The 15266-nt window shown below is 44.9% G+C and overlaps 1 protein-coding gene across 1 annotated transcript in view; it reads left to right on the top strand.

Moving 5' to 3' along the window:
* The window catches only part of LIMCH1 (LIM and calponin homology domains 1), a 231448-nt gene that overhangs the window by 87215 nt on the left and 128967 nt on the right, over nt 1–15266 (top strand). The window contains exon 3 of the mRNA XM_048509079.1: nt 6001–6070. Within this exon, the coding sequence (XP_048365036.1) occupies nt 6001–6070 (70 nt within the window). The remainder of the gene's footprint in view (nt 1–6000; nt 6071–15266) is intronic.

Consider the following 15266-nt stretch of genomic DNA (forward strand, 5'->3'; position numbering starts at 1 on the left):
TATATAGGAGAGCATTAAGAATGCATTCTCTCTCTAGTGACAGCACTCCCGTGTCTTCTGCATAGAGTTCATCTGTGCAAGGAACACCTCTGAGCAACCTTGACAGTAAGTCCACAAAAGCCATTGACCCTGTTAGTCTGTCCTCCCACACAAACATATGCCAGTTATTTTGGGCATGTTAATCCAGAAAGGAGAAGAAATGCCCCAAAGTTGCTTCTTAAAATGAAGGCCTACAGAGGGAAGGGGGAGGTGACAGGTTAATGATGTAGAAAGCAGAAACGCATTTGCGTGGGCCTTTAAAAAGCTGGTCAGATTGGATGTTTATCTCTGTTTTTACTTTGCCTAAATTCTTCTCGTTCATTACAGTCATTTTTTAAAGAACGGACGGATGCTTTGCAGGGCAGATATGTGCTCATGGGGCACTCTTAAAGAGCCTTCTCTTGCTCCTAGATGATTAAGCAGCAAGGGGATGTTTGGGGAAAGTTCCTTGGAAAAATAGGAAATGGGTGACCCAGAGGTGGGATCCAAAAATTTTAGTAACAGGTTCCCATGGTGGTGGGATTTAAACAGTGGCGTAGCGCCAATGGGGCTGGGGGGGGGCACAGCAGGGGCGTGGCCGGGGATTCCAGGGGCAGGGCATTAATAATTTCTCTGTTACTGTAAAAAACTCTTACTGTAAAAAAAAAGTTCCTAATTTCCAGCTGGTATCTTTCTGTCCATAATTTAAACTCATTATAGCAAGTCCTATCGTCTACTGCCAACAGAAACAACTACTTCTCCTCTAATTGACTGCCTGTCAAATACTTAATACTTTCAAATACTTAGTTTTGTTTCTAGAAATCAAAAGAAGGATACTTTCCTTAAACAAGGAACTTTCCCATATTTCTAAAACATGTTTTTAAAACAGCCCAATGGGGAGAATGATCCCCTTTTCTACCTTCGCTAACCAGTCACATAGGAAACAACAGGACTTTATGATTTTTGGACCTAATGGAATTTCTAACGGAAAAGCAGACCCAATTAGTAACCCCCTCTCGGCACACACAAATAATTAGTAACCCACTCTCAGGAACTGGTGAGTACCTGCTGGATCCCACCTCTGGGGTGATCCCAGTACATAAACCAATCTTCGAGATGTGTAGACTGTACAGTTTATGTTTGGCCTCCCTTGGGTGCCTCCTGCCTAGCAGAAAGACCATGGAGGAGTGCAGAGCAGAATATGTAGATTGCAGAACACACACAACACACACTCCTAATTGCACAATATATAGATTTATTCAGGGAAGATCACTCTTGTGTATGTTTCCTGTGGAATGACATGCCCAATTTGGTTTTCACTTAATTTGAATTGGATTCCAAATACATATGTTTGTGTATTTGTAAGCCTTCAAAACAAATATGTATGCTTTTCTTGATTGGGTGACATTCGAAATAGGGCTTTAGACCTTTAAAAAATCAGAAATAAAAAAGCTTTAAATTGCAATCCAATGGGCAGTTATTCCCATGAAGTTTGTTTAGTACGGGAGTAGCGCTGCATAGGATTGCACTGTTAAATTTCCTTGGGTGGAGATAGGGAGATTGAATTCAAATAATACTAGAAAGCTCTGGCTTAATCATTCCCTTTTCCCTACTGTGAGGTATCTGGGAACTCTGATCATGCTAATACAAAATGTTTGCCATTTTATATTTCATATTATTGATGATTTGTATAATTATAACCTTTTATGTATTAGTATATTGTTTTAAACCAGGGGTCAGCAACCTTTACCACACAAAGAGCCATTTGGACCCATTTTCCATGGCCCCAAAGATCTACTGAGCCGGAGAGGCGGCTCCACATGCAGCCACCTCCGGTTCAGCCCCTCCACTCACCTTTCCTTCCAGCGCTGGGAGGCTGAGGCGCCAGGCAGGGAAACCCCCTCTGCCCAACAAAGCAGGCAGCCACCTGCTCCCATGGGGCAGAGGAGGGATGGCGGCCAAAGCCTGCCCGGTGCCGCCACTCTCAAGCTGAAGGAGGCATGGGCGTTGGTCAGGGAAACCCCCTCTTCCCAACAGAGCAGGCAGCCTCCTGCTCCATCGGGCAAAGGGGGGATGCCGTCTGCAGCCTGCCCAGTGCTGCCGCCTCTTGTGCTGCAGGAGGCAGTGGCGCCGGGCAGGGAAACCCCCTCTGCCTGACGGAGCAGGCAGCTGTCTGCTCCATGGGGCAGAGGGGAATGGTGGCTGTGGGGATGGCAGAGGGGTGGCGGCGACTGCTGTGGAGAGACTCGCCCACGGTACCCTTGAACCTCCAGGGGACGGAGGGCAGCGTGGGCATGTCCCTCCAGCCCTTCAGAGCAGTGCTGGAAGGAGAGGCGAGTGGAGGGGACTCGAAAAGTGGCGCCCTCACGCACGGAGCCGCCTCCGGTTCAGCCCCTCCACTCACCTTTCCTTCCGGCGCTGCTCTGGAGGACTGGAGGGACACGCCCACACTACCCTCCGACCTCCAGGCCACACAGAGCCACAGTATAAGTCTGAAAGAGTCACATGCGGCTCCGGAGCCAATGGTTGCAGACCCTTGTTTTAAACACATTGTACGCCACCTTGAGTCCAACATTGTTGCGATAGGTCGGGATATAAATCAAATAAGTAAATAATTAATAAATTGGGGAAGTGGCCAATCTTGTGAGGTAATCAAAATTATAGTAATTCTACCTCTTTTCTAAGACGTTCAGGGTGGAATTTGTGTTTGGCCCTTTCCTCTCCTTTTAATATTCTCCTCCAGGCAGCTCTGCGATACAGTATAGGCTGAGAAATAGTAACCAGGTGGCCATTGAGCTTTGTGAATGAATGGGAATTTGAACTTAGGACTCTCCACTCCAGAGTTCTCATGTCTACCACATACTGGCTTCTGGGGGGTGGTGGTGAAGCTTGGCAGCGGGTGGCACAGGAGCCAGCCTGCTGCTGCGGTGCCCATCTGAGATGCCCCCTGGCCTCTCTACTGGCTCCCATAAGTGGGGCACGGGGGAGAGTGGCGGGAACAGGGAGCCATTAATGCCCCTGGGGGGCCATTTAGACCTGGTATGCCCCTGCTGGCTTCCACACTTGTTTTCCTACCTGGAAGTGTTGCTCTACCACAGTGGTTCCCAACCTGAGGCACACATACCTCAGGGATATGCGCTGGAGCATTTGAGGGTAATCAAATTTTTTTATTAGGTTTGCTACTATGGGGGTGTACAATTTTAGGGAAATGGGTTGCCTAGGGGAACACGAATGAAAAAAGGTTGCTCGACTACATAAGCTCCTCTCTCAGAAGATATACTGTATTTATAGTGTTGCTAGTTTTCACTGTGTTCTGCATTCAGATCACGGCTGTTGCGCTCTATGTACCAGTTGCATTATTGTATTTTCTGTTCGATGTAAAAGCAAAGGACAGATTTGTATCTGAACAAGAGTCCTCCTGCTTTCTTTTCAGTTATTTTATATGTGAAAAGAGAGATCTTTGAGCATTTAGTGACTCAACAACTCTCTTGAAATAGTCAGTTTGCTTTGAAAGTAATATGCTAAAGAGGGGGAGAAATGCTGAGACTATTTTGTTGCTTCTTCCTCCTCCTGCTTCCGCATAAGCCTCCTTCTTGGTTGTGCATCGTGATGGCCTAACCACATTTTTCATTTCCTCTCATTACAAGCCTGGAATCTTTCTTTTCTATTCCTCTTTGCCTCTAGCTTAACTTGCAATGGGATGAACACAAACATTTTTATTTCAAGCAGCTTCCAATGTTTAGCTTTTGCATTAAGACCTCCAGGACTGGGCTGTTGGAGAGAGGTGTTGTTCGTACCTGAAACCTGGGAGAAATTCTGCAATTAACTGTGCAATTCTAAAGACAGTTACTCCTGTCTAAACCTGTTGCAATGAATTGGCTTAGACTGGAATTGCACTGTAAGTTTCGTAGTTTATGCATCCTTACAGATCTTCAAATTCTCATCTGTATGCCTGATTCAGCTGTCTTTTCCTTTGTGACGAATTAGGGCAATAGGATAAAGAATTAGAAATTCTTTATGAAATGGTGGCTAGTAGTATTATCATTTTTCAGGTTAGGAAAAATAAAAGGGGTATCTCACATACATGTTCATGGAACGGCCTATAGTGCTTGCAGAAAGAAATTGTCTGATCAGTCCCATACTTTGAATAAGTATGTCTGATCAGTCCCATTGTCTGATCAGTCCCATACTCCCAATAATTGCTTCTGAATGCTGTACACTGGATTTTGAGTGACTTGGGCTTAATACCGTGTTTCCCTGAAAATAAGACCTACCCCGAAAATAAGCCCTAGCATGATTTTTCGGTATTTTTGGAGGATGCTTGAAATATAAGCCCTACACCCAAAATAAGCCCTAGTTACAGATTCCCCAGTACAGCCCCCACCCTGCGCCCCTGCCACGTCCCCACCCACCCCCGGAATGCCCCCGGAACACCCCTGTTCCCTGGGTGCTATGCCCATGGGGCGCAAAAAATAAGACATCCCCTGAAAATAAGCCCCAATGCATCTTTTGCAGCAAAAATTTAATATAAGACCCTGTCTTATTTTTGGGAAAACATGGTAGTACAGTGATGGCAAACCTTTTTGAGACCGAGTGCCCAAATTGCAACCCAAACCCCACTTAATTATCGCAAAGTGCCAACCCAGCAATTTAACCTGAATGCTGAGGTTTAGTTTAAAAAAAAAAAGGTTGGCTCCCTCTTCCTCCGCCCCACCCGCTCGAGCTGGGGCCAGCCTGCTCTAGCCTCCAGCAAGTCCCACGTGCACTGCTCTGTGTCTCTCCAGCATCTCTGCCTCCTCTGTGCCTCCCCCCTCAGGCAGCAGCCACCCGGAGCACAGGCACCAGGCCCACCAGCCGAGTCCTCCCTGCTTACCGCGGTGCGCGCACGTCGTGCTTAGCGGCCCAGGCCAGCCTAGATGTGTGTGGGAGGGGTGGGGGTGATTTTCCGCTCCCCACATGACAAACTCTGTGCATGTGCCCACAGAGAAGGCTCTGATTGCCACCTCTGGCACTCGTGCCATAGGTTTGCCATCACTGCGGTAATAGATTCAATAGTGCGTGTATCCCGGTAGGCATATTGGACACAAACATCAGCTTCCCTCCACTCTCACCTGTGTTTTTTAAAAGCAGGATCCCACCTTTCTGGATTCAAAGACATATTTGAATGCCTTTGGCCAATATTACAGGCATCTCAGAGACCACAGGAATGATATTTCCAGGGATCAGGGGCAGGACTTCGGTAAACAGCTATTGAATAGCCCGTGCCTATTAAAACCAGAACGACGTACGCAAATATACTCCGTGCTCATTTATGGAGCTTGCTGAACTTGGCTTTATTAGGCTCAGGATTTTAATGCTTTTTGTGCAGAAAACACACAGGAAGAGCGGAGGAACACTAGTATGCAGTTATCACTTACGAACTTTGAAAGTTATCGTCACTGGTTAGCTTTTGGTTACCTCTAACCATTTTATCACAATGAGGGTTGGAAAGTGGAAACCTGGGAAAAATGTCTAAGCTTCTGAAATTAGAATGTTGGTCCAGTTTGGCCACATTTATGTAAGTTTACATGGCAGAGGTTTGGGGTTGTATCTGTCACTACACACTGTGTACTGTCCAAGCTGGTCCTGTCGGTGACCCCATCTGATCCAGACACATAGACAGAACGTGTTCATTCAACCTGATGGTCCAGCCATCAGGAAATCAGCTATATACTGCCTTTGCTAAGCATTTTCTGTCATCAATGAACTCTTGCTTCTCTGGTATTTAAATTGTTTCCAAGTTACTCCCATGTATTATCCTCGCAGGCACAGCTGAAGAAGCCAATGCAGTCATAGATTATAACTGACTCGTCTAATTTTTGCCCCTGGTTAATTTGCCTTCAGGTTTTAAGGTATTAAGGCCTTGGCATGCTGAGAGAAAACCTTGTGAAGTTCAAGTCTTGTGACAGATAAATTATATGACAGACTGTTTTTTTGCCTCAGGTTGCTGAACACCATAAAACCTGGATTGGTCAAAAAGATCAACCGATTGCCTACTCCCATTGCGGGTCTGGTGAGTATCTGTAACCGAGAGGTGTGTGTTGACTTGCTTGCATTCAAATGTTGTGACAGTCGTTTTCCCGACACTTGTTCCAAGGTAATGCAAGTACGTCTTAAACCTGGTCAGCATCACTTTTGAAAATTCGCTTTGCTTCTTGTGTTTCTCTTGGGAGAGATTCCAATTAGGGCTGCTGTCTGGCCAATTTTGGTCTGACAACATTTTTCCCATGATCCAACTGTTTTGTTTTTTTAATTAAGGCATGACAATGGCGTGTCTGCAGGTTAAAATATTAAAGATGTTGATATGTGTGTTTAATATTTATATAAATGTGTAGTACATGTTTTTCCTCCTCCCTTGGAGGTGCAACAACCCTTATTCCACTCTTACCTTCTCTATTCTTGTGAAAGCACTGTAAAATAGTGAATTTTCCTCTCTCTCTCTCTCTCTCTCTCTCTCTCTCTCTCTCTCTCTCTCTCTCTCTCTCAATATGTGGCTCTCATTTCTAAATTCTGGTACTTGTGTGCTGTTGCTCTTAACATTTCTGAGTGCACAATTTCGAATTCCTTGTTTTTAACGTTCTGTAACTTTCCAGGATAAAACCATCCACTCATGATATATGAATTTAATATACTGTTGCCGCAAAATGATAAAAATGACATCATGCGGAGAAATTAATAACCCAGAAAAAAGTATGGCTGAAGAGACAAAATATATAATGCCAGTCTATTCTTTTATTAGCTGCTTCATACTTCTAACACCTCAGTCTTAATCGTTAAAGTCAACATGAAAGACTGAAGATGGCCTCAAGCCAAGGCTATAACTAGCGCTAGGCATATTACATATGTCCACATAGTGAAGGAGTTGTTAGATTGCAGTGTCTTGCATCCAGATAAATGTTCACATAGCGATGACAGGAGTGAAAAAGGTTTAAGTCCATTTAACAATATTTCTTGACCCTCATCCTTTGCAGCCCTCTTCCTATCCTTCCTTTTCTTTGGCTTTCAAATTGGAATATGGGGTGGGGGGGGGAGGACCTGCCCCCCATTTATTCAGTGAGGTGTCATTTTTATTGATGCCACTATATTAATAATAGATAAATCGTAACAATAATATAGAAAATGGGTGCCTTTGTCATGTGACCTACAGTGATGCTGTGAAAATACCATGCTGAGGACTTAGCAGCACTTGCCTGCTTAGGTTTCTGGGTCAGTTGGATTGACATGTTCAGGGAATTCTGTGCTTCCCAAGCACTTCCAGGTCAAATTCAGCTCAAAGCCCATGTCATGTGAAGAGAAGGGACTTAATCTGTCTCTCCTTCCAATCCTCCCCACCCAATCCTGACCTGAAGGCCTCAGGGGCCTAACTATTGATCCTGTTGGGGGGATTTAGCACGTACAGATTGGCTTCATTTCTCCACAGCGACAAAGGATGGCTTCTCAGGGTTTTTCCAGGTTAAGAAAATGGTGCCATGGGTTGTGGGGGGAGGCTTGGGAGTCTTTCTTAGGGTTGGTCCCTAAGTGCCTGGCTAAAAGTGACCATGGTACTACCTATGACTTAAACTGCAGGCGAATCTCTTGAACTTAGAAAGGTAGTAGCCAGACAGAGAAATGTTGAAATTTGCCCCCACTTGCTGTTGAAAATGCCTGTCTCCCTCACCTCGATCAATATTTCTTCTTACTTTTGGTCTTTTGGCTAGCTGGAAAAAAAAATGTAACTAGATTATAAAGGTGCCCCTCTTCTTCCTTCTCCACGTTTGCTTTGAAGTTTTTTTCTCCTGAAGCTGTCCGATAGACCCATGCCCTGCCATACCAATCTTGTTATAACGTTTTTGTAAACTACTTTCGCTTCTTTGAAGTGGTGGGGACTAGGCAGAATACAAATAATTCAGGTAAGTGAAATCAAGCGAGGGCATCAGGCATTAGAAATAGCAATTGTGGTGAGAATGCAGGGGCGTGCAGATGAATTTCATACTTGCATACCCTCATATCCTTGAGGGGAGAGATCGTGCCTCAAGTGCCATATATAAATTATAACTATTCCTCCACTGAAACTATACTCTTTACTATGCCTGGGGAAATAAATAGCATAGACCAAAATTCTAGCACCTGTGCCTGCAAGCTTAGCTATCCAGAACCTCTCTGGGACGCTTCTTTCTTTATCGACCATCAGATCTTGTCTATTGTACGATCTGTGCTTGGCTTGGGGGAGCAGTATATAACCACTAGTGTATAACCACTGGATAGGATATGTATGACTCACTGCATCGTGCAGGAATGAAAATGACCCCTGGAAAGCCATTTTTTAAAAACTTCCTACTGTGGGTTCATTTTAATAAAATAACCTCTGGATCGTATCATCTAAATCTGGAAGGCCACTTTGGAAGAGCTCTGAAAATGGTCTTGAAAAAAATGTGAATTGATGGTCAGTAAATCAAATCCCATGCATGCATTTAATGGAATTTAAGGGGGTGGGGGGGAGCTGTCAGACAGCACATTTTGAGTTTCAGTATTTATTATAAGAGCATTGGATGCATACATCAGTAAAAATACTTCATCTGATAATTCATGGATTTTGAGCCACTGCTTTTCACAAAATTATATATGAGGTTTTTCTCTGCAGGGCCACTAAAAAGGGTGGGCTGCAAAGAACTCATATTGGAAACAGGTGGAGGTCTCTAGACATCTTATAGAACAAATTTAACTCTTGTGTCTCTGGGTGTCGTTCTAAGTATGGAGAAGCGTTTCCTAGCTGAATTCTGCTTCGAAGTCACAAACCTCTCCCCACAAAAGAATCACTGAAAGAAACAAATCTAGAGTAAAGACGATCGTATGGTCTCTACGCTAATAAGAGATCCCAGCTCAGAATGTACACATACGCACATACTGTAGCATGCTACAGGAACAGCCCTTCTGATCTAGCTGATGTTGAGTAAGAGAAAGTAGCATCTGTGGAGAGACCTCTGTGGGGTATAATTCAATAGAGTCTACCATCCACAGCTGAGGTTCTGATGTCTGTCATCTGGAGATCAGTTGTAATTTTGGGAGATCTTCATTCCCCACATGAAAGTTGGCTACCCAGAGAAATTAATGTCATCAGATGTTTGGTCTTTCTTAGGTTTTTGCCACTCTTTCACCACCCTCCTTTTTCATATGCACTCTACATTTTAGTCGCTGGAATTTTCTGGGACATCGTTGAAGCTGAGATGGTGGGGAGTGGGGGAGCTCTGCTTCCCGCTTCTTCCATTCTTTCCTCTTCTTTGCTCCCTGTTTCTCTGAGCACCTGGCTTCATCTGGTTGTTCTTGGTGCTTTTGACCCCTTTTCATGGCCCTTGCTGCTTCCACCCCCCTGTTCCCCTTTTGTACTTACATTTATCATATTCAAGCAGGACTTGTTTCCTCAAATGAGAGGAGATGGGGTTTCAAATCTGCTTGGAAATCTAGTTCTGGGGCCTGGAAGATGTTCCCTGAACTCTGCAAACTCTGCCAGGGTGGGAATGGAAAAAAAATGAGAAGTTTCCCCCCTCCCCCCAGTTTTTCAGTTTCTCTATATGGGAATACTGCACATTTTAGAGAATGCTAAAATACACACACTGTGGATTATTTTGTCTTTTAGAATGAATATAATACTTTTTTAAAGAACATGTTTTAATTATAATATGTAGTATAGGGTTTTTAAAAATTAAAGTCATTCTGTAGAATTAGAGCATAGGTGTCAAACTCGTGGCCCTCCAGATATTATGGACTACAGTTCCCATAATCCCAGCATGATGGTGGCAGGGATGATGAGAACTGTAGTCCATAACATCTGGAGGGCCACGAGTTTGACTCCTATGAATTAGAGGATGATAATTCCTGTCTTTATTGCAGATGTATTCTTGAACAGTGAACAAAGTGTAGCAGCTAGAATGTTGGAGGATGATTTGGGAAAAGCAGGTTTGAAACCCAACTTTTCCATTAAAGCTTTTTGAGTGACTTTGCAGTGGGGTGGGGATCAATGCTGTGAGCTTCTTTGGGTTCCCATAGGGGAGTAAAGCAGGGTATAAATAAATAAAATAAATAAAAGTTCAGAAAATGAGAACATGTATGACATATTTTCAAGCATATATTTGTTTAAAACGACTATACTCTGTCTCACCAAAAGATCTCAGGAGATTTTAAAATTCATCTGCCACCACTTGGACCTTCTTTCAACCATCTGAAATCATTTAACTGGAGATACCAAGAACTGAACTCCAGACCTGACCACCACCTCCCCTGCCCCAGATCTAACAAGGCTGAAGTTGATTCTCAGTACCTTATTTGCATCTCCTACTTGCTTATTCATGAATCTAACAACAATTCAAAAGCTCTACACCCTAGAATAAGGTTTAGAACACCACTTGTCATAGACTCTGCCCTGCAAAGTGACATATGATGTTTCCTGGTCCAAAGTTCTTGTGCCAGATGCTCCAAAGTGTGGCACCCCCAGAAAAATGCATATGCAGACACTGGAGAGAGCCTGCACCCCAAAACAATATTTGGACCACCCAAAATCACGAATCCCCACATTCCAAAGACTGTTTGATGCCTGCAAGAAGGTTGTCTGGTACAAACACTGATTCTGGCACTACTGGAACTGTGGTGGTCCAAGGCATACCACTGTTTCAGTTCCTTGTTCAGATCTTCACAATACAAGTTTCTTGGTGGCAACCCAAATAGAAGCTTGTGATGCCAGAACCAGTGTTTGGACCAGATGCTTCTGTATGTCTTCATGCAGGGTGGGGGGCGTGATTTGAGGTGGTCCAAAGATTGTTTTGGGATGCAGCTTGGCCCAGTGTCTTCATGTGCATTTTCCTGGGGTCCAGAGGGCAACAGGGCGGGGTGGGGCACGACACCCCGGGTGGATCAATGGCAGAGGCATGGCCAGATTGTGGCGGGGACATTCCAGGGCGTGGTGGGGGTGGGTGGCGCTGTGGCGGGGATGCAAAGTGCACGTGCACCCCAGGCGGAGTTTTCCCTCACTCCACCTCTGTTGGGGTCACCTCATTTTGGAGCAGTTAGCTCAAGAATAGGGTTTTGGACCAGGAAACAGCACTTGGCTCTGCAGGGCAGAGACCCCTAAATGTTGGCGAGTATGATTTGTGGTAGTCCAAACCTTATACTGGAATTAAGTGTTTTTAAATTGTCCTCAGTATTTCTACTGGATTCACAAACAAGGAACTAGGAAATGAATAAGGAATTGGGAAAACAGCACTTGGCCCTGCGGGGCAAAGTCCCCTAAATGTGGGTTTGTATGATTTGTGGTAGTCCAGACCTTATATTGGTTTTAAATTGTCCTCAGTATTTGTTACTGGATTTACAAATAAGGATCTAGGAAATGAATAAGGAATTGGGATCAAACTTCAGCTCCTTCAAAATCTGCTGGACCCATTTTTTCTGCTCACAGACAAATTGTTAGAAAGGCAATGGAAAAGAGCCATTTTTCTCTCATTTTCGTTTTAAAAAATGGTACACCTGAAGTAAACAGCTATTTTGTGTTAAGTCTGGTTGTTTCCAAGATCTGTTGGCGCTGACCAAATTGCCCAACTCTCCCAGGCACAAGTTTATTTGGTTTAAAGAGAAGGCAGCACTACTGAGTTGCCCCAAGCAATGGTCCAGAGGAGCAGTGTTGAGTCCTTGGCCTACTCCCAAAAGTGTCATTGATGGTTAATTGGAGAATATCCTTCTTTTGGACTCTGTTGTTTTCCCTTCAATAGACCAAGGAGCTCAGCACAACTCCTTTATGTTTCTGCCAGCCTCCAGAAGGAACATACACATTAGAGCCAAAATACTTAATTTCTTTATGAGAGGATTCTAGCACTCACCATGAATAATAATCTACCATCATCACTACCACACACAGTGCTGGGGGAAAAAACTTTCCAACAGCATCAAACTTGGGGCAAATAACCCACCTGGAAATGACCCAAGTTAGCTTGTATGGTCTTTAGTTGATGCTTCATTTTTGAAACCATCCTGTACAGACATGCTGCATACCTTTGGACATCATTCTGAATAAATTTAAACCATTTAAGTTACCAGGGAGTGTTTCTGTAGGAAGGTTTTCTGTTTTCCTTTCAAGTTTTCTTCCCGATTCTGAATAGTGACACTGTGAGAAAATGAATTCCTTGTTTCGTCCTTATCTTTTGTTGGACTGGATTGAGTGGCATTTGTAGCATTACTTCAGTTCCTTATGCTATTCCTATGGGAATTCAGACGTGTACTTCAGAGGGTGTGTGAAAAAGGACTCTGAAATAATAGTAGGAAATGGCAGAGGCAGAGTTGAGGGGCTGACCTGTTGCTGTCTCTGGCTCATGACTCTCAGCTTTCAACTGTAATGAGGAAAGCTCTGTGTACTACAATATTGGCTTGCAAACAGGCCTTTGCAATACTTGTGCATAGAAACGGGGAAGAAAAGGGTGTGTATTTAAAAAATATCTGCGCATTTTGTAAACGATGGCACCTTTGAAGAAAACTGTAGCAGAATGGATAATAAAGAAAAGTTCCACAGAAAACTAAATACTTATTAGATTATTTTCTTAGGAAGCTGATTTTGGCACAGAAATCAGCGGGAATTTGGTTAGGAGGGGAAACTTGTTAGGCGTGAGAATTGCCTGTCTATTGCGGGTTTGTTCTAAAATCTGAGCAACTGCAAATAATTTCTGTTGGTTTGCTTTTTGGTTTATGTGCGGAGTCAAAGGTATTTGCAGACTTTGTGTTTGTGTGTCAGATGTTAAATAAGTGCAAAAAATTGGTTAAATCCCATTCTAAAATAAGTGAAAAAAATCAGACCGCAAATTTCTTTGATAATAAACTACATTTAAATCCAGGCCAAAACACTAAAATGTTAAAAATTTGAACGGCCGTATGGATATTGGCAAATTATCAGGTCTTTTATTTTTGTTTTGAAAAGAAATAGATACTGGCACGGGCAGTTGTTTCTTTTAGCCGCGATGGATATCCATTGTTTTTGCTTATGGATGATGATTTATTAGGTTTTTCTTCCAGAATATCTCCCAAGTTGAATTGTTTTTGTGTTAAAGCAATTTACAGTTATTGTTAGTTACAGTTATTGTTAGTAATATTGCCCATGGCTCTCCCCGAGTGTGGTTTTATACCTTTGCAGAGAATGAACTGGATTCAGACTAAATTTTCCATTAATGGAAGGGGAGCTGTGATTTCTTGCAGTTCTTCCTTCCTGTGGCAGACCCCTAATTTACCCCTAATTTGTCCCTCATGCCATTCTTGAGGATCTGCTGTGCCCCACGAACAGCATTTTTAGAGATCAGTGGATTGTAGTTGGGGAGGAGAGGTAGGAAAATGTCTGTTCTGCTGGCAAAAGTTCTTATCACATTCGTGGAAAATTTAGTCTGTATTTAAACCAACTTCATCCAACTCATCCTAACTGCTGCTTTTATTGAACTCACTTTTCTCCTGGAGGCAGAGGAGGAAACTCTGGCACTTATCACAAGTTACAGTGAACACACGTATAATCCATGTAAAGTGCACACTGGATTATTCTTTACATGTGCACTGAGTAATTCTCATGTTACAGTCAATGCATGTATGTAGTAATGCACTGCTGACCCAGCAGCACCGTGGTAGAACGTTGGGACGCCAACGGACCTACGGCCTTCTGGTCGCACCGCACCCCCACTCCTCATCCCCCTATGAGTCACGGGTCATGAACTGTCTGGCTCAATCAATCGGGCTTAGGGACAATGGTCTTTGCCCCCCAGGTGTGAGGATTAGGCTCAGACGCTTTACGCTCCTCCGCGACGTAGCCAGGTGAGATCATGCATCACATGATGATCTCCTCACCTCCCGGCCTCCGGGCTCTCCGGAACTCCCCGGTCCTCCTCCCTACACGCTCGAGCAGAATAATAATAAAAGGTGCTGTGGAACCGCATCGCGGGAGACTCGCTTAGGAACACGACCTCCTCCGCTCCCCGGCTGCTGGCGTTTACCCCACCAGATGCTATCTCCGCCTCAGTCTCGCTCTTCTACGCTGACCATTACGGTCGCATCATGCTGGTGCCGAAAACCCAGGAATCCTCGAACCTCCACCCTGCTCACCGTCGCCTGGGAAGGGTCAAGCAATAAGTCCGGCTGGATCGGCGAGCATCCAGGGACCCCGTTCGCTGTATCGCTTCGTCCTCTGGATCGGCGTGATTCAGAGACATCATCGGCCCTCTAGGACACTCTCTCGTCCGGACGGAACACCGGTGGAAGTATGGGAGTTGAGCTTGCAAAAGCAGGGGCTTATGACAAGCACGCTGATCTAACTGGCGAAAGCAGTTTTACGCGGCAGGAGTCCCCGTGAAAGAGAAGGAGCCGCGCAAATTGGTTGAGGAGATTGAAGCTCAGGCGTCCATGGTACCCAGAGGGGGGACATTGGAATCTTAAGGACGCTGGGAAAACATCGGGCGACTCTTACGATACAGAGCCTCACATGCAGCGCCCGATGTCGCTGCTACTGACGATGGGGGAGACAATGTTTTGTCGCCATCAGCCCGTAGACCTATGGCTCCCTTTGCTTGCAGGGTCACTCTCCTTTTCGATCTTTCACCTTCAACCTCAACCCCGAATTTTCTCCTATCCCACTAAATTGGACGCCTGTCCTCCTTCTGCCCCCCCTTGTTCTTTCACCATTATTTCAAACTCTCCGCTGTTTCAGTCATTCTCCCCTCCTGCTCCTCGGCCATTTTCCGAAGCCACCGGTGCACCTTCCTCACAGCGCCATCGCATCGGCGCTGGTTTTAAAACTCTCGCTTAGGAACGTGATTAGCCGTACGATCTGCAGAAGAAAGAAACTCCTGACGGAAGACGATGCCGGAGTTCTTGCATTATGCCCCGCCCATTTCACGGATAAATCGAGGGGAGGGTGTGGCTGCCATTCGCTGAGTTGTCGAAGTACCGCCCTTTGAACTATAACATCCTCACTGAGCTCCGCAGCGACGCGAGACGAGGGAATCACCAGCCCATTACGCGGAGAGGCATGCTGGAGGCAATCGCCAGGAATCACCTAATGGTTCCGGACGACTTGAAAACCACCTTTCGGTGATGCGCCCTGAGCTTCCAGCACAATTTGTGATCTGGGAAAGCGAAGTTCCGCCAGCAATGCATCATAGGGGAGCCGCCTCGGCTGCTCTTCTACAGCAGCCGCCAGCTTTCCGTTTCCATGTTTTCGC

The sequence above is a fragment of the Sphaerodactylus townsendi genome, linkage group LG10 (assembly GCF_021028975.2).
Source record: "Sphaerodactylus townsendi isolate TG3544 linkage group LG10, MPM_Stown_v2.3, whole genome shotgun sequence".
NCBI lineage: Eukaryota > Metazoa > Chordata > Lepidosauria > Squamata > Sphaerodactylidae > Sphaerodactylus > Sphaerodactylus townsendi.